At 39.6% G+C, this 27453-nt stretch overlaps 2 protein-coding genes and 1 long non-coding RNA gene across 9 annotated transcripts in view; 1 reads left to right on the top strand and 2 right to left on the bottom strand.

Annotated features, from left to right (window-relative positions):
- SHISAL2A (shisa like 2A) overlaps window positions 1-2290 on the bottom strand; it is a 51540-nt gene extending 49250 nt beyond the window's left edge. For 3 of the 5 annotated variants that reach the window (XR_011680650.1, XR_011680649.1, XM_071436748.1), the window contains exon 1: window positions 1673-1810. Coding sequence is in view for 1 of the 5 variants with exons in the window: in XM_071436749.1 (XP_071292850.1) it covers window positions 1673-1854 (182 nt within the window). In the remaining 4 variants the exon portion in view is untranslated. Of the gene's footprint in view, window positions 1-1672 lie in introns of all 5 variants that reach the window. The other 2 variants (XR_011680651.1, XM_071436749.1) reach the window with 2 other exon arrangements.
- LOC139594519 (uncharacterized) lies at window positions 1704-26629 on the top strand. 3 transcript variants are annotated; one of them, XR_011680654.1, is made up of 4 exons: window positions 1704-1830; window positions 22387-22489; window positions 25579-25730; window positions 25949-26629. It is a non-coding gene; the product is annotated as an uncharacterized lncRNA (long non-coding RNA). The 3 variants fall into 3 exon arrangements; XR_011680652.1 differs by having other exon boundaries at window positions 25579-26629; XR_011680653.1 differs by having other exon boundaries at window positions 25489-26629.
- GPX7 (glutathione peroxidase 7) lies at window positions 18480-27453 on the bottom strand. Its single transcript, XM_071436747.1, has 3 exons — window positions 27151-27453; window positions 20863-21124; window positions 18480-19040 (listed from the first exon to the last, which is right to left on the bottom strand). The coding sequence occupies exons 1-3, from the start codon at window positions 27355-27357 to the stop codon at window positions 18877-18879; spliced, it is 633 nt and encodes a 210-aa protein (XP_071292848.1). The 5' UTR covers window positions 27358-27453; the 3' UTR covers window positions 18480-18876.

The raw sequence follows: 27453 nt of genomic DNA, 5'->3' as shown, positions 1-27453 counted from the left end.
TAATGAAAGGATCAGCATTAGGAGGAGGGGAAAACACTGCCTTGTAAACCTGCTGGAGTCTATGAAGTGTCAATAGGCACAGGACTAGAGGAACCCAGCAGACAGAGTTACGTGTCTCAAAAAGCCTTTGGACAAAGCCCTGCACTGAAAGTGGAGTTAAAAAGATGGAATTTATATAGGATTAGGGAAAGGTTTTGCTACAAATTTAAGGCTGCTTAAAAGCATAAGGAGCAATGTGCAAGGCTTGAGTCGTCCCTTTTCAGTGTGAAGAAATGTCACTGAGACTGATTTTTATTCATATCTTCATCTATGACCTGGTGAAGAAGGAAATTTGAGTTTCTGATGATTCTAAGCTCCTACAAGCAATCAAATGCTGAGGGCAAGGAACACTACAAGAAAACTAAGTGAGCAGGCAAAAGTGATATACATGAGTTTCAGTGTACATAATGTAACATATAAAGAACAAAACCAAGCCTACATAGCAATAAACTCAGAACAGGCAGTTCTGAACTCCAGAAAAGTTTTAGAGTCTTCAGTGAGAGCTCACTGAAATAATGGAGTCAATGTGAATGGCATAAAAAGACATTAGCACATTGGCCACCAACAGAATGGAATTGAGAGGAAGACTGGAGGCAACATTTGGCCACTCTGTAGAACCTTGCCACACCCACACCTTGGGCATGCAGCTCCAGATTATGCACCTCCAACATCAGCCCTGTGGAGTGAAAAACAGTATGGATGAGATGGAACCAAAACGATGGGTGTGACACAGCACCTGCCTCAAGGATAATCCAAAAGCTCTTCCGTTTGAAAGGTGAAAGCTGAGAATAGATGCCCCAAATGCTCACAACATTTTAAACACTGTGCATAAACTGAACTTGCAATTGCTGTTCACCAAATCTCACAATCTGAATACTAGAGGGCACTCCAGAAAAGTAGTAGGGAACAGTATAAAACAGATAAAAGGATCTATAGTCAAACAGCAGGTAGTGACTGCTGCCACCAGGGTTGCAGAAGCAGACGGTATAAGCAAGCCCAGAAGGGGATTTGACAAAATCAAGGATAATAAGAAGTCCGTAAGAAACAGAGTGGAAGCCCCATGCAGAGGTGTGACACGGCCAGCCTGGGTGCTGAGGAGCCCGAGGGGAATCAGGCACAAAAAGCAGCCGGGCTGGCTGGTACAGCCCTCCTTGCCGCTGCTGGAGATCCGGCCAGAGCCAGGCGGATCCCTGCACTATCCCGGGAGAGCACCAGGCTCATTATCTGCCCCTTCCAAGTGGAAAGTTACGTAGTGCTTTATCTTACATGGTAAAGTAGCTCAAGTCACTGGGAACTTTATGGCACGCAGCATCTTAGGCGCTCAGGCCCCGAGACAGCCGCTCCCCTCACGCCCGAAGGGCGGGAGACGCTCCGGATGCTCTGCCAGAGGCATCGAGCGTTTCCCAGCCTTCCTTCCCAAGACCACGAGTTATTTCCTTCAGAAACTACCCTGGCACGAACACGAGTCTCTCTGGGATGAAGATGCATCTCTACCGCTACTCTCGGCGGGACAAAGGCAGTCTGAAAGTGCCCGGCTACAAGTACCTCACAAACACACACCCGAGCCGAGCTCGGGCGACCACGGCTCTCCCGCCCGGCGCCTCTACCCCTGCAGGCACCGCCGCTCCCCTACCTGAGCCACCACATGTAGCTGTGCTCGTAGGGGAAGAAGCTGTGGGGGTCATCGCAGCAGTACTTGACGTCCTGGAAGCCGCAGCAGAACACGGCCCGGGCGTCGCCGCCCGCCCGCGGGCAGCTGAACCCGTTCACCAGCACCTTGTCGGCGTTGAGGTAACTGCTGCACTCGGCGCTCATGGCGCGGCCGCCCGCCCGCTGCCCGCCCGGCGCCTCGGCTCAGTGGCACCCGGGCGGGAGGCGAGGAGAGGCGAGGAGAGGCGAGGAGAGGCGAGGAGAGGCGAGGAGAGGCGAGGCGAGGCGAGGTGGCTGTGGCGGGCGGAGCCGGACGGGCAGGGGGCTGCGCTGGCGGCGGGGACCGCCGCGCCCACTGACCGCGGGGCCGCCACAGGGCGGGGAGCGGCGGGAGCCCTCAGGGCAGGCGGCGGAGGGCGGGAGAGCGCCGTGAGGGGCCGGCCCGTCCCGGGCTGCGGCTTCAGAGGCTGGGGTACGGCTGGAGCTCAGCGCCGGGTCCCATGTGGAGGAGAGCTTTTAGGGGTCCGTCCTTACTCATAGCCTGGGTGTGGTCTCAGGAAAGGCAAAACAGGGAGAGCACGGGGAGGGATCGCACTTCTGTAAGAGTCAGGCCCCCTTGGCTTGATGAGGGGGGAAAGCTCCAGCTCAAAACCAGGCTCAACTCTTAAAGATGCGCTGCGCAAAGTGAGAGGATGAATGACAGTGATGTGGCTGGTGCAAAGACTCCGGAAAAGGGGAGATCAGGAGAAATCGAGTGTTGAATATCAACAAAGAAAAAAGAAAAGATGACAGTGAGATTTTGTGAGTTGGAACTTCATCACTTGAGTTGTTCTGATGAAATCAGATATAATCAGATCAATTATTTTCATTATAAAATTGAGGATTGACTTATTTGGAATGTATACAGGAAAATGATCTACCAAAGACCACAAGGCAGCCTTTTCACCTCAGTTGTGTCAATAACGTCAGTACTTGTTAGGATTTAATTGTGTGTCTTGTGTTCTTTGAGATTAAGAGTCCAATCTCCTGGTCATTTAAGTCACAAAGACATGGGAGGTATTTTTCTGTGGTTGAGGAAAGTCTCTAATGAGGGAGGGATGGCTGAATCTCAGATCAAAAGCCATCAGTTGGTTGCCTGGATCATGTGTGTGAATCAGTCAGCTAAACATCATGTGGTGTGGTGGAAACCAAGAAGTGCTGGGGTAAATGTCATGGATTTGGAGCCTGATTCAAGACTTTGTGAAGTTGCCAATCCTGTGTTCACAACAGAGACCTAAGTCTTACAACTTCCCAGGATGGAGAAATGTCCAATACCAGTCTTATAGATATTAATCTCTTGAAATGTTTTTATGCACCTTGTTCAGTTGCTAATAACTGTTTTCTTCCAAAACATGAAATGCAATCCTTGTGTTTCTCTCTGATTCTCTTTATCTGTCTGGGATTGGTTTTTTCTTTGTCTTATAGTTTCTTGATCTGTTTTCACTGAGGTTCTGTTCATACCTGAATTCAACAACCAGGGCAGAGAATCATGAACCCTGAGTCAATCAGTTCATGTTTTCAAGACAACATTCCCAAATCAAGTGGTCAAGAGACTTTCAGGAATAGAGAACATTCTTGGTTGTTTTTGTATTTCACACTGCTGTTTTACTTTTGGACATTTTTCTCTCATTAGTCAGAACCCAGATAACTATTTTCCTCTCAGAATTGTTACTACAGTGATGTGGAACAAATAGAATTACCCATCCCAGTTTTATGCTCAGTCTTACACAAACTTGGATTCATACTTAATGAGTATAAGATAGACTCCATGTCAGAGTTGGAGTAAAGGTGAATCCTTTGTCCAAACTTAAAGAAATTTAAGTTTCAAAGAAAGCTGAAATGTTCTGGGGTGACAGCATCTTTTTTTGTTTGTTTGTTTTATCAATCAGTATACTTATTTACACCAGGCAATCAGTTTGTATTTGCCGTGATTACTGGGTGTCAGTAATTAGTGTGCTTTCTTGTTGCAATTATTTGGAAAGATTTATATGAAACATTTGAAATTATGTTTGAGTTATCTACCTCAGTGACTAAATTAACTACGTAATTGCTGGAGGATTGAAATAAAAAACCATTCTCTTTTGATGAGACACTCAGAAACAGGATTTGAAGTGGGAGTGGGAGGCTCTTCAATGACCAGGGCAACATGTGCAGTTACAAAACACAGACCTCTTCCAGTAAGAGTTAGTTGTTTAGACCTCATAAAATATGTTTTCTTCTCTCTTCACTATTACCAAAATCAATTTAAGTTACTATACAGATGATGAGACAAGTTCTCTCTGCTGAGTGAGGAGTGTGTTTCCACCTCAGAATTAGGTCATCCAGCTTTCAGAGAAACGCAGATCCAAGACCTTTGTAGGGCACTTGGAAGTAAGAAACAACATATTCCAGGTATTCAGGAGCAGCTTTCAGAATTGGATCCAAAGCAGGATACTTCTATTTTCTGAGTGCTGAATTATCATCCTTATGAACAGGAGTCCCTTGTGCAGTGAAGCTCCAGCTCTAATTCTGGTAAAATGTGCTTGCAACCCATACTCCTCTGCAAATCTTTAACTGATTTACTGTTACTCACAATGGTTTCCAAGAGACTGCTATGGCTGTACTTAAAGCCTGTCTTCAAAATACTTGGGGCCATGGAACTGCAGCTTTCTCTTTCTTATAACTGCTTTCAAGCCTTGCAGATGGATTCATAAACACCAATATATGTACGTTGTTTATGCAAGAATCAGAACAGCAGCATTTTTTGTAATCATTAAAAATAATTGTGATCTTCATCTAAACTAAAATTACTGTGAAAAGTGCACAGCCTCTTATTTACTTATCCCGACTCCACAAGATATTGGCCAGCAGAACTGGGCTGGTTTAATTTTCCAGCAAATTACAGGAGTTTTTCTGGCTGATTCTGGAGTTTGGAGCAAAGAAGGCTTGAGAGAGAAGCTAAAACTTCCTGATTTAGCTATTCCATTTAGAGACAACTCAAAGTGAATCGTGCTTCTGCACTGGTGACTACTTAAAAGCTAAAAACAAACATTCATATGAACTGTTGTGGGACACATTTCCACCAGCCAACCTTCCACAGAAACTTAATTATGAACTATGATATAGGTGTCTAGATCAGCATCAACCCTCAAACCTACATGCAAGGTTTTCCTTAAGAGCATAACCTAATTATTAATTGGCAAAGAGCTGCATAAATTACTTTCAAAAGGAATCTGGTGGCAAATTATGCAATTAATCAAAATTGTCATGTCAAGATGGTGTAACAAGCTCTGATTAGGAGCAAAAAGTTAAATTGACATCAGAGTTAGTGTAGATAACATATTTTATCATGTTGCATGAGCAGCAGGCACTTTGGGAAGGCAGATGACAGCATAAGGCTCAAAACAGACAGGGGCACAGAAGTTTTAAGTGCTTTGTACTTGCAGCACAGAGAGATGCTGTCACTCAGAGGACTAAAAAAGAACTGTGTGCATTAGTGAGGGACTGAAATGATCAAGAGGAGATGCCACATCTTGGGTTCTGCTCTCAACTCAACCACCTGGGAGCAAGCTGCTTCCCCAGTTGTAACTCTGTAGATTTGTGATAGTGATGGGGTTGTCTGACACTTGTATGCAAAAGTGTTTGCACTTTGAGATCCTCCCTGTGCAAGTGAACACATGTATAAAGTATCAGTATATGAGTTTTTCATGTCACTCTAGAGATTGGTAGAGCCTTCCAATCTTTCTAGTCATTTTAACTGTACTTCATACACATTATCCTCTAATTGATTCCCCCAGTCAATATAGGGTATAGATTTTGACTTTCATCTTTCTCTGCCTCACAGAACTAAATAATGAAGGAGAAAGCAATTTTGAGCCTCAGGAAGCTGATGCTCAAAGGAGGTTTCAATCAAAATTTTAAGAGGGAAAATCAGTGAAAGAGAGAAGTAGGAAGTGTTGATACTGGTAATTCTGCAGTCAGGATGGAGCTCTGATAAGCAATTTGTGTTTGTGTAATGGCCTCATTCTCTACAGTGTTTGTGTGCTGTTATTGGTAAATATTTCAGAATAATGACTCAGTGGAGCAAATCTTACCTTTTGACACTTACTCTCCTATCTAGAAAGAGAACAGTCAGATGCATAAAATAGCTTTCAAAAATGAACCTAACCAAATAGTCTTGACTGCAGTTTGTCTTTGTGGAGTGGTTGAGTGGTTTTCATTTCTTCTTCCTTTTCAGAAAGGAAAATACTTTTTACTTATCTGAGTAGAAAGCACAAAACTGGCATGTTCCTTACAAAAAAAAAAGGTCAATCTGACACTGCCTCAAGCATTTAACATTAACATTTATCCTGCTTGTAAAACATAATTATTTATAATCTTAGAGACACAAATATATGTTGTAATGCATTTTCTACTTGAATAAAAGGATGCAAATTTTAAAAGGTTCTAGCAAGTATGTAGCTTCTGTATGTAGGGGATGATTATGGGGATAGTTCAGAAACAGAGTTACTCAATTACAGACAGTTAGAAATGATGGGCCTGTTATTTCAGACTGTTTAAGCAAGATCTCCATCAGAGGTAGCACTTGTAAAACATGTAAGTTTCTTCATCTTCTCACCATTTATTCTACACCAAGTAACAAACCAGAGAATTATAGATTCACAGGCTTATATGAATTGTCACTTTCTATCATGCTTTGAATTTACTTTGTCTAAAGTTGAAGATAAAAGATAAATATCAGAGTAAACAGGTTTGAAGTGCTGGCTTCTACATAGCAGTGAATAAACAATACAATAAAATATCTTCCCACCATTTTCATGGTAAACTCAAACTGAAGCTTTTCATTGTCTTCATTTTGTTCAAACTCTTAAGTCAATAATTTAGATTTAGTCCTATTAAGCATATTTTTCAAAGCCCAAAAGTTGTTTTGTTATTGAATTATGTACATTCTTTTGCATATTTTTGTGTGACTTGGCTCATAATCCTTTCTGTCACTTAGCCATCACAGAGAACTTTTGTTCTAATTTATAATTCAAAGAGATGCAGATACCAATAGTTGCAATAATTCTTCCTCTTTAACCCTCCCACACAAATGTCTTTATATTTTCTGTAGGGGGTAACATCATCTATTGTAAAATTCTGCAGCAGGAGAGACACTTCCTACGGGAGCCTATTTACAATTGCTTCTTATTTTAAAAAGCTTATTGTTGGGACTGAAGTTTTCTGTCCTGTGTGAAAGAAGGTGTTAAGGCCAAAGAGTTGGGCTCTGACCCATTTTGGGGTAAGAAACTGGAACTGGTGTGACAAATGTAAGAATTGAAGGCTGGGATTTGGCAGTTAAAGGGAACAGGGATTGGGTGAAGAAACAGGAGTAGGAAAGAGATATATTGAAAGGACAAGGCAAAGAGGGCCAGTCTTTGGAGTAACAGGAGCTCTGTGCCTTACCTGTGAGGCTTGGAACAGAACAGAAATTGTCTGCTTGTTTCCTTTTTTATCTGCAAATATGTTTAAATCCTCTGGAAAAATGTCAGCTTCATTTAGTTCTCTTTCACACATATGATGACAAACAGTGACTTTCTTATTTCATTCATTCACGTGGCAAAACTCTGCATGCTGGTTTGAAATATTTCAGATGACTCATGTCATTGCCAACATGAAATTCTGCTCTTGTTTTCTCTATTTGTTTTCAAACAGAAGAAATTACATGTGCAAAATTACATTCAAAGAATATTGGGTTACTTAGAATTTAGAAATGCCAGACTTAGAGCTAATAACCACACAACTTTTGGCAAGATTTCAGCTCATTTCACAATGACTTTTTAATGACTTTATTTTCTTGCTCTTTTCTAATGCATGGTCAAAAAGTTGTTTTTGAATGTTAACCATACCTAGTGGGAATACAGAATTACTTCAGCCATGGTTTTTGGTAACACTTATGATCCTCTCACAGATAGTGATTCATTTTTCCAGTGGTCTGTGATGTGAGGTTGTTTCATTCCTGATATTGTTACATTGCTCACAAGCCTTTCTTAGCAATTGTTTTCTTGACAGATACTCAATTTTATTTTCTAGCTTCAAAAGCTGTTTTGTTCCTCATTTCTGGTGCTGAAGGTGACTTTGTTTTCCATCTCTGAACACTACTAGATGTGGGGATGCTGTAAAGAGAACCATTTTCCATAGCCCCCCTGCCTTTGGCTGAAATTAGAAAGCCTTATTCAGTTTCAATCCCTTTTCACTTCAGCAGTGGGTACAAAGCAACAGTTGTCCAAAATGTGCAGATGATCCAAAGGAAAAATAAAAAGTATATTCTTATTTTGAACACCTAACACAGCTTATCCTCTGATAAGATAGCTCTGAACTTTAAAGGAATATAGACTGCTAATAATAACTAGAGGTTTCATGGTTGTTATGTCTTCGAGACAGCTACAGGTCTTTCAGCTTAACTACATTTACACAATAGTTATTAAAATGCCACTGTTATCTCTTACTCTTATGCATCCCTCATTATCAGAGCACCTGATTACCACACAGTCTGTAACTAATGGAATTCTCTGGGTGACAGAGCAAACCTTCTGAAGCTGGGCCAAGGGAGCCATTGGTCAGATCCTCACCTCCTCAATCCTGCTTTGGTGAAATGATCACCAGCTACATCTCAGATGAGGGATTCATTTCATCTGTGTTAGTCTCAGTAATCAGATGTTCTCTTAGAAATTGTATGAAGCTATAAGATATATTGTATCTGTTCATCCTAACTATCTTCTCATCATTCTTCCATACCTGGAATTTCCACCAGGGATTTTGACAGGAATTGTTTCTCTGCTGCTACTGAAGTGGAATGCATCGGTGCAGCTCATTGTGATGGGCATGATGGACATCTCAAGAGAAGAAGTCAAAGCAGAATCAAGCTAAACTACCTTAATTTACAGTAGCATTGTCGTTTGTCTTATGGAAACAAATGTAATTACTTCATTTGTCTGTTGCTCTCTATTTCTTGCTTTTACTCGTGCCAAAATAATCAACTTTCACATGATAGCTTGCTTTCTCTGGTTGGATTTACTAAAGGTAGTAAAGACATCTGTACAAACTTTGGAAGCAGAAGATTAAGTTCTATTCTTTGCTTTTCTTTCACTTGTTACATGTTTTTGGGAAAATGGTATTACCCACATGCTTAGTGGCTTCATCCATAAAATCAATATCAAGCCTTTTTTTCACAATGCTCTGAGGTTACTCTAAGTTTCAGTAACAGAATATAGTTATTACCATATTAGACTAAAAATGTTCTACTTTACCATTCTTTATTATTACCATAGTTCCTTCATCAGTAGCAAACATTCTTGGGTTCCATCTCACTAAAAATATTCATTTTTTGTTTTGAACCTCATTGCATTCAGTATATATTAAATTTAGAATAAAGCATATAACATTTATTTTAAAAATTGGAAAAGCTGTATTCTAAAATTTAAAAAACGACAATTGTTTAGGTTGGTTTTCGTGTGGTTTTTTTTTGTTTTGTTTTGGTTTTTTCTGTAACTAAGGTTGAATTTAAAGGTTGACAGAAAGATCTGCTGAGAAATTGCTTTTCTATTGGTATAATTGAGACTCCATCCTCGTGGAGTAAGGGTCAAGTCTTAACTGTTCACAGAATAACTGTTCAAATAGTGTAAATTTGTGAAGGCAAGGCAGCCAGGGCCTGGCTGGTATTCAGCCTTAATTACATAACCTGAATTATACAAAGCAAAGGATCCTCAGGTGAAGAAAAAACTGCCAGAGCTTGTCTTGGGCTGGGAGTTCTGGGTGGATTCCTGAAGAGCTCGAGCCTACAAGCAGAGCTGTGTGTAGGTAATTGAGTTGCACAGTCAGTGGAAAAGGCCAAGATGACCACATCAGTTTTGGTCATGGATGTTTCCTAGCAGCCCCTGTTGATTCACTTCATCTCAGGAAGTTTTCCAGAGCAGCACACAGATGTTTTTCCCAATCAGCTGGTTCAGTTATTGGGGAATGCTTCCATCTTGCACATGCACAGCCTTGTAAACATAAATATGTTTATATAAATGTGTAAACATAAATATGAAGCCTCTTTGCTTCAGAGCCAGTGCAGTCACTATTTCACTATTAGCTGTGAATGCTCAGGTATATCTATGATTTCACATGCTTCTTTTTATTGTTGGACTTTAAATCAGCATTTGTATCAATGTAAAGAAAGATAAGAATAAAAGAAGATGAATTTCAGTGGTTTTTTGTGGTGTTTTTTTGCATCACTGGTTGCTATTTTGTAGTTGAATTGCACTTTAAATTTTACATTCAAAATGTTCAAGCTGAGACACAAGCACATCACTGCCTATTCCAATGGAAATTTGTTTTTTATTCATTATAGGTCTAAAATTCAGAATTTTTATTACACTAGGCACTTTTACATTAGAAGCTCCCACTCTAAATTCTCTTTTCTGTTTCAGAATAATGCCTATAGGAAATCTGTAATGTTTTTATATTACTGCAATTTGTTCTCAGAAAGTCTCAAATCTTATTTAAAAAAAGACAAGAATTGTGATTATCTAAACAAATAAAATTAGCGTCCTATACAAGGCCAAACACAAGTAGGAATCCACCTGACATTACAGCTTTCCACATTATCTGTTGAGTGGAGAAATTTTGAAATCCTAACTGTTCTACAAAAAGAGTCCTTATCCCTGGAAATTGCCCATGTTTTTTGGCAGAATGTGAATGAGATTCTGTGAGGAGCTGGTCTCAATGAGTTTATGGGTCCCTTCTAAATTGAGATATTCTATGGCTCTGTGCTATCAGCAACATGGAAATATTTGCCTTTCAGTGTAAAAAATTTGGTGGGCTTTCTTTTGAAAAAATGCAGTGTCATCTCACTGATTTAAATCTTGCACCAATTATTATAATAGCTTTAAAAGGAGTCATCTTCCACACAGGAATGCAAAAGGAAGAGAAATAACAAGTGTGCTGCCTCACTGCTGCAAGCCTACACAAAAGAAAACCTGGCCTGACAGTCAGGACAGTGCTGGGCATTCATTACTTCTCTGGAAATAACAGATGCTTCACTGTCTGTTCATTTTAGAAAATAATCCATTCAGCTCATAAATCAAGGGCTGAAATGTATTTAGGATAGTGGTAACAAAATCAGTCCCCTGCCATGAGGTCACTCTGGTGAGTCACCATCGAGTGCCAGGGACGTCATCCTGCTCTTCCCAACAGGTAATTATTGCAAACAGGCAAGGGGAGCAGTGGCATTGTAATTATCAGAGCTGGTGGAGATACTGAGGGTGGTTTTAGCTGATTTTGGAAGCATAAAGTGTATGAACTAAGATCACTAACCAAGTAGCATTGATAGTGATGTGCTAGAAGTACAAATGATTCTTTTTTCAAGTGTGTTTTACTTCATTATTCCCCTGTTACTGTGGCTCAAGATGATTCCTGAGAACAGCTGATTTCCTGCATTTCTGACATTCAAGCCAATTGAAAGCCACAAGAATGTGAATTTATTAGCTGGCTGTTAGAGATTTAATACACAAAAAAGCCAAATATTTATAGATGCTAAGCACTTGGTCCTTCCAACACATCTCTGTAGCTATTGAAGTTATACAACATTATTTGTTTGTTAATGTAGGACTTGTGTTCATAACATACTGTATATTTTAAGACCAGGCTCCATGTAGGATGCTATTTCATTCACTTGTTAATTAACTAAAAAATATTTTGCCTAGTATTATCAAGTCTACTAAATGAGAGGAAAATAAGATGACAGACTGATTAATTCATATACTTTGTGTCAGAAAGGAGACATTTCCAATGTAGGAAGCCAAGTCCAGCACTGAGAGCACCCAGTCTGAACACTACATGATGGAGAAATCTGCAGCAGGTTTTTAATGTGCAGTGCTTTAATGTGTACAAAATGCTCTTGAAAGGAAGAAAATAATTAGGTGTGCCCTTGAAAAAGAAATGTCTCCAACAAGAGGTTCAGAGTATTGCTTACTTGGAAGGACCGGGCACATTTCAGACTAGTACACAATATTTTGGACGAGGATTCTTCAGGAGGATTTTCAATAAATATTGAAGTGCTTAGCAATGATGTTTTGCAGGATATAAAATAGACAAGTTCTTGCTGTAAGATTGGGACGCACAGAGGTAATTTTTGTTCATTGATCTTGTCATTGGTAGCAGTTACTGAGCTTCTGTGCCTGGTTCAGAGCATAAGGAAGAGCCCATCTTGGGACAGACTCAGGAGAGATTTTCTTCAGCGAGATTTTCAAAGATTCAGTTGCCCTTGATCCTGGGCACTGGAGTGGTTTTTCTAGCAGAAGCACAGCAGGCTGAGGCTCATCTTGAGTTTTGCAGCACAAAAGTATGGCCAGAGCTTTCTTTGAGACCCAAGTCAGAATGACTCCACCAATAAGCAGAGTTCATTGTTCTAAAATCTAATTAGGTAAAATACCAGTCCTGGCACCAAACTACAATGATCCTCTTCTATCCAGGGCTCCCCTTTCAACATATTGCCAGCATAAGCATCCTAAATATCTCCTTTATCCTTTGTTGTCCTGCTGTTAATAGAGAAAGTGAGAAAATAATCTCTGATCATGAACTAGACCAGGGAGAGAAAATAAAATTGCTTCAAATCACTACAGATTCCATTGGATCTCTTTTCCTCCTTTTGTCTATTGTGTTTTGACCTACCAACAGATGCTTTAAGAATACTTCTCAATAGGTACTTTGTGGAGTGGGTTATCAACCTGTAATTGTGTCAGAAGGAGACATCAAGGAAAGAACTAAAAGAAATGGTCAGAGGTAAAAGGCTAGAAAAGCAATGAACTTTAAATTGATGGGTAAAATTGACAGAGAGCTATGTCAGACCAGATTAATTATTCACAGGGCAGAAAAATTTCCCAGGAGATGACAGAGGATTATACATCCACTTGCCATAATTCAGGTTTTTATCAGAGCTTGATAACAGAAGTATGCCTCTGCTCTAAAGTCTTCCTCTGGCATTGAAATAATTTTCCCTGAACTCTCCTGTATCTGTACATACAATGACACCTTTTTGTTGCATACAACTTCCCCCCTGGAACTTGGGCAAAGTTTATCCCTTATCAGCTGGCTGTCTATTGGTGTTCTCTTACCTCCTGAAAATCTTAAAAAGAAATCTGGTTTACATCCTTTCTTCTACTTAAATTATTAAAATTATGCTGATTACATGTTAACTGCATAAATTATTCCCATGGTATTATTTTTAAGTCAGTTCTTTGAAATGTTTTGGTTTTCTGAAACTGTTTTGATGAACTCTCTGTTCCCAGTTTCCTAGTGGCTTGACAAACACATTTACTGAGCATGCAGTAAACAACTAGAAATGGTGTCTTGCAATTCCCAGTATTCAATAAAACCAAGTGATTCATATAATCAGAGAGAGACTTGATATTGCAATTTTACTCAATGATATATTCCTGTTGACTTCAGGATAGCTAAAGGCAGAATAGATTGGTAGTCTCTGAAGCTAGCAAGACCTTTTCAAAAGAACAAGAATTCTCTTTTTGTTTTAAATCAAGCTGTTCCCTAAGCTGAAACTTGTAGAAAAATATGTTTTGACAAAATTCACAAAATAAATTTTTTAAGTTTTAAAATTATCAAAGCTTTTTATATTTGCATTTAGATTTTATTTCTTGGTTTGAAATAATTTTAATTTTTACTATTTTATTTATACAGTTTGAACACATGAATATCAGCTTTGAAATGTTTCTCATCTGTTGCATCCATCTGAATGTTTCAGCTTAAGCAGACTCACAGTTTAGGGGTTACTTTTCCTTGAAAACTTAAAATACTGTGCCCAGATTTGGAAGAGGAGATTTCAAATCTAAAATGTTTATATGCCAGAAAAACATTTCCCTACATATCTCTAGTGGTTAGTGGTCTCTCCAGAGTACAGGAAAATCCCAGTAATAAAATAAGAAGTATTTTGAATATAGAAGTAATGACAAATCAGAATGAGTGATGTGACTCTAACTAAGGGTTAGAGAAGCTGATTTATAATTTAAACAGGGAATTCAGCATGTTCTTTACTTATAAGGAACAGTTTGACTATTGTGCCCTTTTCCAAAGGATGGATAAACAATCTGTGGGTTATGAATATTTTCCTTGCCAGCTGTTCTGTATTTATCATTGTCAGATTTCCTTGCTTGATAAAGAAAAATATAATGGTTCATCCTATAATTCAGATGAAAGCACTAATTATGATGAAACAACCTTGCCTTTAGGGCAAGGGGGACAACAAAAACCAGAGGACTGTTTTATATAATACACTAACAGCTTTCTCACTGCATCTTTCACTTAAGGAAGCTGAAACTACAGCTCCCTGAAGCTGGGATATCTGTAATTTCTGTCTGATGGGGAAAGGTTCCACAGAACTGCAATTACAGACCAGGCAGTACCAAGTTTGTTCTCCACAAAATTGTCCTTCAGTCTTTTCTATTGTTCTAGAATATGATTGTTTCCTTTTACTGACACTGTTCCATCAATTAGTGCTTGGGGAAGAATCTGGCCCTGACTAGGTAGATGCTGTTAGTTCTGCTTGAGTGGGGGAAAAGGATCTCCTTCAGCAGAATCACCTTGAAAACTTTCACATCTGTGCTTACCTTCCAGACCACCAGTCTGCTCTCTCAGAACACAATGATCCTTCAATCATTCTTGTTTCCAGGAGTAAGTTTAGAAGATTTTCTTGTTGAGCAGGTATTGTGCAGTGCTTTGAGATAAAGCAGCCCATCTTATCTCTCAGGCAGGTGCACTGGTGGCTTGGGCCAGGTTTTCTAGGCTCAGGATGGAAAGCTGGGGCCACCTTCAGCTGCTGTGCAGAGACAGCTGGAAAAGGGCAGCCACTCTCACTAGGAAAGCCTCCTCTGCTGTCTATGCCAGGGTGCTGCAGAGTTGGCACAAAAGCTGTTTTGTTGTTTCTCATCCTCATCACTGTGTTTGTGAGCTGCCTAGGCAGAGCAATCAGCTGTGTAGCACCAGATCACAGATCAGCTTTGAGATGATCTTTGGTACAGCTCACTGATTTCCTTCTGCTCTGTGTATGTCTCTGCTACAGAGCTTTAATTTGGTTAAGAATTCACCCTCAAATTTGGTGATTTCAGTGTCTCATCTGTCAAAAGGTTTGTAAACTCCTTTGTGTTTTGTCAGTGATGCTTTTACTGCAGGATCTGTTAATTGTCATAGAGAATACCTGATCTTTCTGCTTATTTGACTCTTTCTGTGAATGAATCAGAAATAAGCTTGTTAAATTCCATCTGGCTCTATGAGTAGAATAGTATAGATTTATCTCTGCATAGAATATATTTGGTTGATTCAATAATCAGAGGTAGCATAAAATTTGTTTGCTTAACCAAAGAGATGTCCAGTCTTCTGAAGATCCTGACTAACATCAGCAATTTCTTGAATGAGATGCTATTGTGTTTGAAAGGATAAATTGAGTACCATCCAGCACAGAGAAATTGTGTCTGGTTTGCCACTGAAGTTTCTGACTAAAATCATAATAGAAACTCAAGTGAAACATCCCCAGCATCTATCTAAAACAGCAGATATGACTGTCAGGATAACTAGTGTATTTGGCTTTGTTCTCCTTATAATGCCAAAAAAGGAGATTTAAACCCCTGTCTATTGCTTCATTCAATTGTTCGATTTCAATGTAGCATATTCCATTTCAAAACAGAACTTTGGTTTCATGTAGGTCTGATTATTACATTCTTTATGAGACAAAGTTTCAAAAGATCAAAAGTGCCCTGTTTAATTTTAAACTTATATTTAAAATTATTTCTTTCCCCTGTGGATGTCAGAGGGTCCACATGGCTGCTTACATTCATGTTCAGGTGCTTAGTTTAAAGTTTAAATCAACAGACCAAGAGTTCACACCTCTAAAGGTGCAAACTGTAGGAAATCAAGTCTTAGATGATCAAGGCAATTGTTCTCTATGCATGAATGTGCCCATCTGGTAATCCACACTACTGTTTTCTCTGCAAAGCAGATAAGTGGCAAGGAAAAATAGTCTCATGCTATAGATTCAGAGCTGGTTTACAGTTTTCAGAACTTGCTGTGGGGAAGATCTCTGTCAGATTAAAACAGTGCTGGAATTCGCAAGGCAAAAAAAGTAATTTCCGATCTCTGCATGCTCTCTCTATAGTCTCAACAGTCCAATTCAACTCAGTGCAATTTGATTTGCATTTTTTCCTGAGCAGGGATTCATGAAGTACTTACAGTGTGACCAGATATGTATTAATCTACAAGTAAGAATATTTACTTTTACTCCAGAACTTTGATCAAAAGGCCAAAGCGTTTGTTCTACAAATTGACTTAGTGCAACAAAGGATGGAATCTATGCCATGCCTAATTTAATAATGACAATGTACCTGTTAAGTTCAGAGAAAGTAGCTATGTGCTTAAAATCATGTTGTTTTTCAAGGCTTGCATATGTAATACTTACCTTAGTTCTCTTTAAATGGCCAAACTTGTAATAACACCAATTATGACAGCATCTCTCTGGAGTGGTTCTTAGCACTCAGGCATCTGCTCAGACTTCAGGTTGCAGAAATCCTTCACTCGCACTAAAATAATAACACAAACAATTGCAGCCTCATTGTTCCTTGACAGAAGCCCTTTGAAAATCGTGTCAGGAAAAACTCTTTTTATCTCAACAAAAACATAATGCTCAGGTTCCCCTGCTCTTAACTCCAGGATGCTTTGAAAAGAATCTAGTCTTGTCCAATTGCAGTATTATTGACAAGTGAAAGCTTTTTTTGTGCCTTGTAATGCTTTTAAAAGCAGCACAAACAATATTTGTCCATATAGAACAAAACCTTCCCAAATGATCTTCGCCCTTATGCCTCTTTGGATTTGAAGAACTTGTCTAATAGAGAATAGAAGATTGTTTCTATGCAAATCCAGAGTTCTGGTTGAACTTGGACAACAAAATGGAAATAGAAAAGGCTGAAAACATTTTTCAGAGCCTAGTTTGGTCTCATCCAGGCTTTAGGTATAAAAGGGAAACAAGGTTTCTAAGGAGAAAATTTTAAGCCCTGCAGCACGTGCTAACAGCGTGCTGGGGCGTTGCATTAGCATCAAAGGGCAGAGAAAAGAGAAACGGTCTGTGGAGTAAAAAAGACCTCCTTTTCTAGGAGTTGGATTCTCTGTCCCTGCACAGTATCAGATGGGCCTGATTTTCCTTCCTTTGTGATATCCTTAGCAACCATTGTCTTAGAGTGATCCATGTAAGAATAGACTAAATTACTGAATCAGGCATAGAGTTCAATTCTCTCGCCATCAGAGGAGGAAAATACAGATATTCACTGCCACAAGCATCAATTTCCTGCACTCTTAGGTTACAGTTCAAGTGAGAAGCAGCTGATAGAGCTTGGAAGGTACTCATTAGTATCAATGTTCAGACTTTAACATTTCCGTGCCCCTTTTGTCCCAAAGATTATTTGGCTGCAAACTGTCTTTTCACTTTCTTCTCCTTCCTTTTTTACTTGATTTCTCCTTTTACTTATGTTCTTCTATTACTTCTTCCTTTTATTCTCTCTTCCACCCCCTCTTTTTTTTTTTTTTCACTGAAACTTAAAAAAACTTGCTCTCAGCTTCTTTCAGGCAATTTGAGATTGTTTTGTGCAGTATAATCTCTGCCTTTTGTGTTCTTCCTGCAAACCCTAAAAGTCCCTGGAGCTCTTACTTCCATGGAGAGCTCCACAGAACGAGTCCAGTCAGTATTCTTCTTTCCCCTCTTGTCCTGTGAGCCAGGCCATGCCATGCCATAATATTTGCCTTTGATTTCAACAAGAGCCTGTTGGATGCTGAACAGCTCTAATGGCACTGAGGAGCTGGGAAAACTCTTTACCATGGCTGGGTCACTTAAGGTTTATTTGTACACATGGGCCCTGACAACAATATGGACAAACATTGTTTGTGCTCCTTAAAAGCATCAGAAAGCACAAAAAAGGCTTTTACTTGTCAATAATACTGCAGTTGGACAAGGCTAGATTCTTCTTAAGGCATCCTGAGGTTAACAGGATGGGAACATTGGGTTTCTGTTGAGATAAAAAGAGTTCTTCCTGACAAGATTTTCAAAGGGTTTCTGTCAAGGAACAATGAGGCTGCAAATGTTAGTGTTATTATTTTGGCATGAGCTAGAGACTTCTGAAGTTTGAGCAGATGCCTGACTGTTACACTTGAAAAAGGCCCCATTAAGCATCTGTAACACTAATGTGGTATTAAACTATATAACATCATGCAAGAACTAAATGTTTGAAAAATTCTTTCCATGGGAAAAATATTTTGATTGTCTGATATTTGTCTGTACATGCAGCAAAATTGGATAGTGTCATAAACTGAAAAATAAATTTAACATCAGTTTTATGAAGGAAGAGTAATTCTAAGGCAAAATGCTAGTAGAAGAAAGAAATAGCCATTTTATGTAGACTCTGGTCCTAGAGATGTTCAAATGACTATTTAAATATCATCTGATAATCTAGGTGAAAAAAATGCAGAAATTCATCTCATGGCTTCTGGAGAATTTTTACAGGGCCTTTGTCTTCATCCTTCTTTCATTTAAATGTTATAGATGTGTTTCTCCCATGCCCTTCTAAACTCTCTATACAGATGAAATTAACTATGTTTGGCTGTGGTAACTGGAACATGCAAAATCTGTCTGGTCTGAAGTTATCTGTTTTGGCCCTCTTCCTAGCCCATGCCTTTAGTCAATCATGCACTTTCTGCTGTTTATTTTATTCAGTTTATTTATTTTATTCAATCAAAATATGACAACAGATTTGCAGATATCAGGGAGATCCCAGCTAGGACATTCTCATTATTCTGATCTTTCTTCCTATACGAACTAACTTCCTTTAGTGTTACCAACAACTAATAATTGAATTGGGGAAGAAACAATTGCTGAAGATTTCTTCTTTCCTAGAAAACTCAAACTGAATTTGGTCAGTGAAAAATATATTACTTTGACCATGTTAACTTGCTGGTTTCTGCATTCTTAGATGATGAATACAGATTCACCTGGTCATAATTTCCTTTCCCTATATCCTCTCTTTTGGAATGTGAAAAGACAAAGTCCAGCCCTAATTCTCAATTAAGATGCAATTGGCATGCTGAGGTTTTTGAAAGTCATAATTCATCTTTCTTCTTTAGAATGATTTTCCTTACAAGTTCTGTAACATGGGGCCTTATTTCTTCAACAGAGACAGTAGAGTCCCAGGCCTTTACTACTTTCCCATTGGGGTCCACCAGGTATTTCCAGAAGTTCCAGGTTGGTTCTTCTCCTGTAGAAGCTACAGAGGAAAGAAAAAAAAACAACAAAAACCAACAACTTAAATATTAGAAAACCACATTAGGCAATTCCTGACATTTCTTCATGTCAATTTGATGATTAACCTTGCAGAGGAAGAAGGAATATAAAATTAAGAGGAAGTTCAGACTGAATAAGATTAATTTTCTGACAGACAGCTTTAACTAGACAGTAGTCCCTTGGAGACTAATGGAAATAGGGAAGCTTGAGCCAGGAGAAAGCACAATAATCAGTGTTGAAGTGTGTGAGGGCATTTGTGTGTGGGGCTGTGCTATAGAGATATATCTGATACAGCTGAACACTGATAGGAAAATGAAATTTGGCATGACAATATAGCTTTGCTAGGACTGATTACTTGCTTATCCAGAATTTTCCCTCCAAAAGCACCCAGTATCTTGTGCTTCAGAAGACTGTTTCAAGAAGAAATAACAAAGTAATTGTTCCAGGTTTCCACCTAATTTTCATCCACAAATGAGTTCTCCAGTTTTCCCCTTCCTGATCACATACCCTTTTACATGAGTCACACTCTTACCCTTTACTCTTCTGCTCTGTGACTAACAAAATTTCCAGGACTTTCAAATAGACCAGGAACCTCATGTCCCTAAAAGCACAAGTACAGATGCTACAAACAATTAGCATCTTTTTTTCCCACTGATTATATACTGGGCAAACCTCACAAGGAATCAGAAGTTACTTCAATGTATCATCAAGACACAGCCAGACCTGCACTTGTAACTATGTTGTTATTGTGCTGAATAAAGATGCAGCCTCCAGCAGCCTCCCCCGGCAGGCAGATGAGCAGGGAAACACAAGTTTTGCAAGTTTCCTGGGACATGTCTGCAGGAACATCTCTCCTTGGCAAAAGAGAGATGAAAGGATGTGAAGAGGATTACAGGGAAATTTGGCTAGCAAAGTGATCCATTACAGACACCTGGAAGGAGGTGAGCTTGGGGCAGTCAAAAATAATATCCACACTCCTTTAAATTCTGAGGGATTTGGGAGAACACTGTGGTGCTGAAGAGAAGCAGCAGGGATGTGCTCCTTGCAGAATGCAGCTCAAGTGATACTGTGTCACACTGGGCTTTACTATATTTCATTGCTGAAAGACATTTCCTTCACATTGCATTAAGACTGACATTTTAATATAGCATTTAGATGGTATTTAGAGCATTCGTTCAGTGCAAGAAAAGTAGTGCCTTGATAGGGAGCATCCTGCCTTGCTGGCTGGTAAGAACCAGCAAAACCTCTTCAGGTGTCAGTGCTGGCTCTAAAGCAGATTGGAACTGGAGGAACTGCACAGTGTGGCTGTTCCAGGGCTGGGGAGGAATGAGGAAGGGAATATTCAAGGACATCATCTAGTGCTTGGTTTCACTTTTTGATTGTTGAAGTAAATGATGAGGTGCTTCTCTTCCACTTATCCTACAGCCCTAGAGACCAATCTTATAAATCCAATCTGCAGCACTCATGTCACAGGAGGGGCACTTAAGAGGCTGCAAAGTGGAAAAAGGAAGGTCAGGGTATTGTATGCCTAGAGGACAGAATTTCAAGGCCTGTAGGGGTTTGTTGGACCAGCTTTTACAGGACATTTGCTATTGATGTGTGCTCATCTCTGGAGATCCTTTTAGAAGGTAAGACAAAGGTGGCAGAAGAATTCCTGCCTTGTGCAGGAGGAGGGACTACATGACTTCTGATCTCTTCAAGCCTGAAAACTGTCAGCACATCATCTCTTGTTTCCTTAGATGGTATTTTGTGTCAGAGGACTTCTATGCAGGAGAAACAACCCTCCAGCATTCCAGTTTACTCACCAATTAAGTACTTGAAGGCAGGAATTGCACCAGCTCCACTGACTGTGATTTTGCTGAACATGGGGAAGGAGGCACCATAAGTCTTTCGTGCAAAGCTCTCAATTTCTTTGTTGGTGTCTGGCTCCTGCTGCCCAAACTGATTGCAGGGGAATGCCAGCACATTGAAGTGGTACGGGCCCAGGTCTCTCTGCAGCTGCTGCAAGGCCTTGTAGTGGCTGTCTGTGTACCCACACTCACTTGCAACGTTGACAACTAGAGACACCTGATGAACAAGAGAGCACGTTTAAAAATGTGTTGCACATGTCAGTTTTCCAACAGGTAGGCTGGAATGCAGACAATTTAAAAAGAAAAAAAATAAAATATGTCTAGGAAACTGTGACAGAACACATATTTAAAACTACATTGATTTCTGTTCACAAAAGGAAGGTTTAGTATTTCTTTTATGTATTCCTCTTTGGCAAGCATTAAGATAATCAACCAAGTGCTAAGCAATCTTAATCTTCAGTTTACTGAGAATCTGAGTTTTTCCATTCTGCCTTTTGGACAGTTTCTAAGCATAATTAAGAAGTGACTATCCAGCTAAGAGATACCAAGTTGCATGAAAGAAACTTGCAAATCAATGTATTTTTTGTTGTTTATTTATCTGTTGTGAAGCATCTGCTCTGCAGCATGTTTCCTTGCTCAAAATTAAGTGCCCTTGCAGAAGTGTCTGATCCATTTATCATTGCTAGTGTAGAGATCTTGACCTGCAAGTTAATAGAAGCAATTACAGGATTTGGAGTTGGTCTGTGTAGCGTGGGCTGTAAAATTTCCCATCACTTCTAGAGTAAATCTACTCAGTTGTGACAAAAGGCCAACAGTTTTTGCACAAAGGTTTCCTGCCTCAATTAGAGATTCCAAGAAGTGAAGGCTGCCCACTGTCCTTTGAAGTCACACTCAATGCTGTGTGTGTTGTGTCAGTCAGATATGAGCACTGGCACTTGTCTGCCAGCACAGACCCACCTGGGAGGGAGCTCTGTCACACAGGTCAGCACTACAGGAACAGCAGAATTTGTAGGGATATTGAGTGACCTAACTCTGAACTAACACATATCATAGTTTCCCAAAGCCTTGAAGAATATTTCATTGGTTTTTGAGATAATTTTAGCCTTAAATAACTTTAAGAATTTTAGACTTACAGTTTTGTTATTCTCACAAATTTTGTGAGCTGCCGCTCATTCTACATAAATTGAATCCATTTTAATAGTTTCATATAAAAGCATTTAAGGAAATAGGACGTGTGAAATAAATCATATTTAGTGAAAAATAAATGGCTGCATGTGCATAATGTTTTTAAAGCCAGAAAACAAACTGACATATAAAGGTACATATGTGGGTAATATATGGGATCATAAGATGAGGTGTGTAGAAGGGGTAGGAATAAGTAAAGAAAAAGCTAAGGGGATGTTGGTATTTGTAATTCCTTACATTAAACATTAACACTTTGTCTGTTTTCTACTTTGTATAACTGTATGGCTGTCATAGAATCATAGAATATCCTGACTTGGAAGGACCCATGAGGATCATTGAAGTCCAGCTGCTGACTTTAAAGTGGATTTGGAGTGGCACTGTTTTCCCTGGAAGACAGGTAATCTTTCAAAGCACAGGTTGGTGTAATCTTCTTTGTGGTGGAATGTGTCAACAGGATACAATCTAAACAACTCTTGTACACTTGTATATCAACTATTACTGCAGCCATCTCACCTCCAAATCATCACTTTCATTCAGACAACACAAGCAAAAGTCAGAAATTTTAAATTCAGTCTCCTAAAACATAGGAAGTGATGGCATATCATTAGATTTTTTTTTCAGAGAAGAGGTAATAATTTTATGATGCATTCCTGTTGCAGACTCTCAGCATTTGAAACAGAATTTGTATGTCTGACATAAAAAAATAACTATTGGCAGTTCTGTTCAATTAATCTGATTTATCAAGCATAGTGATAGCAGTAGTTTAGTATGAAGTAAATTGTATCACTAAGAGTTGAAGTCACAAGTAGTTCTTCCACATGAAATTTTAGAAGCTTTTTTAATTTTAGTTTAAGCCTTGGAATTTTCATGATGCAGAAGTATTCATACACCTTACTGAATTGGTACCTGCTCTCAAATAGAAGGGTAATGTAAGAATTTGCCATTGGAAGTTTGGGGGAAATAAGGTTGTGTAGGCATTGTGATCATATTAAAACAGATAGGAAGGATGAATTTCCAGTGAAAACAACTAAGCTTTTATAACTTTTACTAAGTAAAAAGAGGGCTTGAAAGGATTCACTCAAAAAGAAATGACTATTTTAATTTACAGTTGTTTAAAACCAATGGTTTCTTGGCATGGTGGGGAAAGGCTTGAGAGCTCACAGTGACAACAGTGCAAACTTCCAAACATATTCCCCCAAAACAATGGAAACTACTTTCAGCATTTCTTGGATGGCAGACACATTATGCTTTTTTTTCCTTAGAAAAATGCATTTGCTGTAACTGAATTCTCCATTACTAAACTCCATAAATTAATAGTGCAAACCTCGTAAAAGTGTAACTAACATACATAATGAAAACTTCTGTGATTTATTAGTATTTCTCAATGAATGTTTAAAATGATTCTTTAAAAATCTTTCCTGAGTTATCTTTCAGATGTCTGGTATCAGAAGTGATTTCATGCAGTGATTTTTTTTTGGTCTGCATTTTATTTTTAATAAATAACAATCACTCTTTTTGCTCTCATGTAGAGGCTGTACTTTGACTTCTTACAGCTATTAATGATTTAAATTAAGTGCAATATGCCTGACTTTGGGCTCTGAGAGTGCAAGTCAAGCACACCACCTAGTGTGCAGTGCAAACAGTTCAATGGACCTCACAATAATGATTTCACTTCAGCTGAATTCTTTATCAGCTGTTGTCTCACCTCTTAAAACTATCATTCCCTTTGCTTAGAAAACCCATGCATTCTAGTAGTGAACTCATTTAACACTGCAAAAACTCTTCTTGCTTTACTTAATGTTCACACCAGTGACTCCTTTAGGGAAAAATCCTGGGACAGATTTAGGAATCTGTCTCAGCTTCAAGTAACCCTGTGTGGATCTGTCAGCAGAGACAACAGACACTTGAGTTTTTAGACCCAGAAATTCTTAAGTGGCTCCATGTGACTATGGAAGAACCAGCCACAAGTGTCAGATGGCACCAACTCACTGAGCTGTCACCTTCATGGAACAAATAGCAATATTTATGGGGTAATTCAGTGGCTGTGCATTTATCCACACCCAGGAACGCTACAGCCTTGGATTGCAGTGGATCCGGGTCCAAAGGGCCTAGCAGTACTTTCAACAATTATATTTACTTAAAAATCATACTTCAATTGTTCTAGTGCCTAATGCTTTTCCATGATTATAGGTTCAAGATTTCCAAAGGCACTGCACTGACACTGCCTAATTCCACCCCAGCACACTGTACTTAGCTGGGTGGTAGATTGGTACCATGACATCAAGATAGGCACAAACACAGCAGGGAACAGTTGATGTTTGGGAGCTCTGACTCCCAAATAGGTACTATTTTTGGTAAGAATACTGCCTCTTACAGCATATCTGATACAGATCATATAATAAAAGATTAGATTATTAAATTAGATTAGGTAGAAAACTAATCTTGTTTGGATCCTCTTGATTCTTGTCGAACCATAATCACTGTCCTTCATTTTTAATGTAGATGAGTGATGGGTTAACATTTGATGGTAGTGTGGAAAAACCACAGAAGGATGACCTCCACAACACAGTGAACCAGAGAGTTTTTGGATCTATTTCCATTGTGGAACTCTTTTCTCAGTGGAAATAGTCCTCCCTTTATTTGCTATATAACACAGGGTAATTGTGGTTTGTATCAAGATACACTCGAATAGAAAGAGAATTAATATCAATCAGTCTTTTTTTTTCTTACTATGAAAAAATAGTTTCAATGATCTGAATAGACACAAGTTTATATTAATAATGGTTTATTGAAGAATGATCCTGTCAGTCATGAATTGCACTATTTGTTTATACTTAGCATGGCTCTTGTGGTTTTAGAATTAGCAGACTTTATTAATTTTTTAGAGTCTGGAAGCCCGTGGATTTTTTCAATTCCTAGTAAGTTTCTTGACTACCAATTAAGTAGTTATTTAAATAAATTAGCTGAGTGACTGAATTGAAGAAAATGTCTTCTCTACATCTGCCAGAAAGCTTAAGGCTGGTAAAAGCTGTTTTAGCAATTAACAGACTATTGTTCCAGGAGCTAACTAGTGACTCACTTTCCTTAAAACACCCCCAGCACACACGTAGCACTTTAATAATATTTTATTTCTTTTAATAGCTTTAAAATATTATGATAAACCTATGACTTTACTTATCTAACTGCAGATTTAAGCAAGTTTATTTTAAGAAATAAATGGGAGTTTTAATTAACCTTTTTCTATCTTGATACTGAGTTCTGACAACATAATGACAGAAAGGGATGTGTTTTATTGCTGCAATTTTGTTTAAAATTGTCCACATACATTATCAAAGAGCAGGTAGCCTGAACATTAATAGAATCTCTGAATGCAAATCTATCTTTTGTTCCACACAGAAGCTGAATGTCGCTTTTTTGGAATAAACTATTCAATGTGGCCTAGCAGAGATCAAAGACCACCATTCACCAATGGTTTATCTTTCCCAGATACAGCTCTAGAGCTCCCCTTTATGAAACCAGCCATGCCTCGAGGGCAGCCTGGAACCACAGCCCTGGGGTACAGCTGATACACACCCTGAACCTGCCTGTTCCTGAGATTCCAGAGGGCATGAACACCCCCAGCTTTCTGCAGAGTGGCCGTAAGGAATTCTTCCAAGTTCCCCCTTAACTCCTTTCCATGTTGATTCTGGCTCTGAGATAGAGAAGATGCAGGTGGTATTTGCTTATTCAGATTAGCAGATAACATGCAAAACATGCCCCAGTAACAGGATTTATCGACGGAGCCTTTGGAAGGAGCTCATTTAAAAAGCACAAATATTGCTCAATATTAAACAGCTTCCATGTTTTTCTCCAACAGATATTTGAGTGGGCATGGGACTGGTTCTGCTGTATCTCAGTTGTGAATGATGGGAGATGAGGACTTTGACCAGATAGGATTTAGGCCTCTCATTCGGTCCAAATCCACCAGTATCCATTTTTGCTGAGCTCAAGAAAATGTGCATCTCCCTATATAGCTTCTCTGTCTTCCTGCCAGTGTTTCAGTGACCTGCTGTTCTGGACCAGTGAGCTCAGACATCTGAGGAGGGGAAAAAGAAGGTGTAAATACAAAGCTGGAGAAAAAGGGTGAAAATGAGAAGTGATGCTGCCTTTTTGGGCAGCAGTGAAACTATTAGACTGCCTGACTATACCACAGATGTGTCACTTGTGGGATTTATGCTGATTTTAACTTCTATAATTTGTGAAAGGGGCTACAAGAGGTTATAGTATTAAGTATAATAAGTGTGCTAAGTTCTCTTTTCACTTTTCCATAGGTACCGATCTTTTCTAGATGATCAAACCGCTAATAAAATAAAATGAAATAAAATCAGATTATAGTCAGGGACATTGTTTTAAAATGGTATGGAAAACTCTGCCTAAAAGTACTTAATGTAAGATGTAAACACAATTTAGAAGACATCATAAAAGCATATGTGCTTTTATCTACGTGTCTTTCTTCATATTGCTGTCCCATTAAAAAGCGAGAGAAGTATTTGCATGATGTTGTTACAATTTCACTATACTCCGATACTTTGTAATGTCTCATGCTTTTACTAACTACGGTGAAATCTGTTAACTCTATTCGCCACGGATCAAATCCCTTTTTTTTTTTAATGCAAAACATTAAAAAGAAACGGGATTTGAATAAGAATAACACACAAGAGGTCATGCAGTTAAAAGGCAGAAATAAACTCCAAAAGTAAGCTACACAAAGACACAAACTTCCTGAGCTTCCAATGGCAGAATCCAGAGCCATCGGCAGGAGGGCAGCGTTCCCTGCCTGCCACGTCTACAGGCGGCTGCGGCAGCAGAAGACGCGGACACACACGGGGGTTAGAGTGCAAACGCTTTATTGAAGAGGAGCCTGTGTTAGCCGGACGAGTTCGCCGAAGGACAGAGGCACAGAGTGAGCAGCCCAGAGGCACACGCGAGCCGCCGAGGCTCCGAGCACTCTCCCCGCGCTCGCTCCGCGGACATGCAAGGGCTGCCCGGGCGGGAGCCGCCCCTCCCCGCCGCACTTACCGAGCCCCTGTACTTCTCCAGAGACACAAGCTTGCCCCTGATGTTTACAACTTTGAAAGTGTAAAAATCAGGCTCCTTCTGCCGCGTAGCGGAAAAGGCTAAGAGCAGGAGCGCTGCAATTGCGAGGAGCATGGCTAGAGGGATGAGGAGGACTTTGGGGAAGGAGGAGGCAGGCTGGTGCTCCACACTGCCCTCCGGGTCCAGCATGCTGCACGGCCGCCGCGCTCTGCCCGGCCCGGCCCGGCCGCGCTGCCGCAAACGCCGCGCTGCTGCAAACGGGCCTTTTGCGGCAGCCGGCGGCTC

This window comes from Agelaius tricolor, unplaced genomic scaffold, assembly GCF_023055355.1.
Source record: "Agelaius tricolor isolate 1412-34295 unplaced genomic scaffold, bAgeTri1.0.p SCAF_11, whole genome shotgun sequence".
Classification (NCBI taxonomy): Eukaryota; Metazoa; Chordata; class Aves; order Passeriformes; family Icteridae; genus Agelaius; species Agelaius tricolor.
Note: the sequence above shows the minus strand (reverse complement) of the source record. Positions and strands in the feature narration are given on the sequence as shown.

Bases quoted from the DNA above. Each gene is read 5' to 3' on its own strand.
- GPX7 (XM_071436747.1), bottom strand. From the start codon at position 27,357: ATGCTGGACCCGGAGGGCAGTGTGGAGCACCAGCCTGCCTCCTCCTTC. The intron at 21,125-27,150 runs GTAAGTGCGGCG...CTTGTTCATCAG, and splicing joins TGGAGAAGTACAGGGGCTCG to GTGTCTCTAGTTGTCAACGT. The intron at 19,041-20,862 runs GTGAGTAAACTG...TTTCCTCTGTAG, and splicing joins TGCCTTCAAGTACTTAATTG to CTTCTACAGGAGAAGAACCA.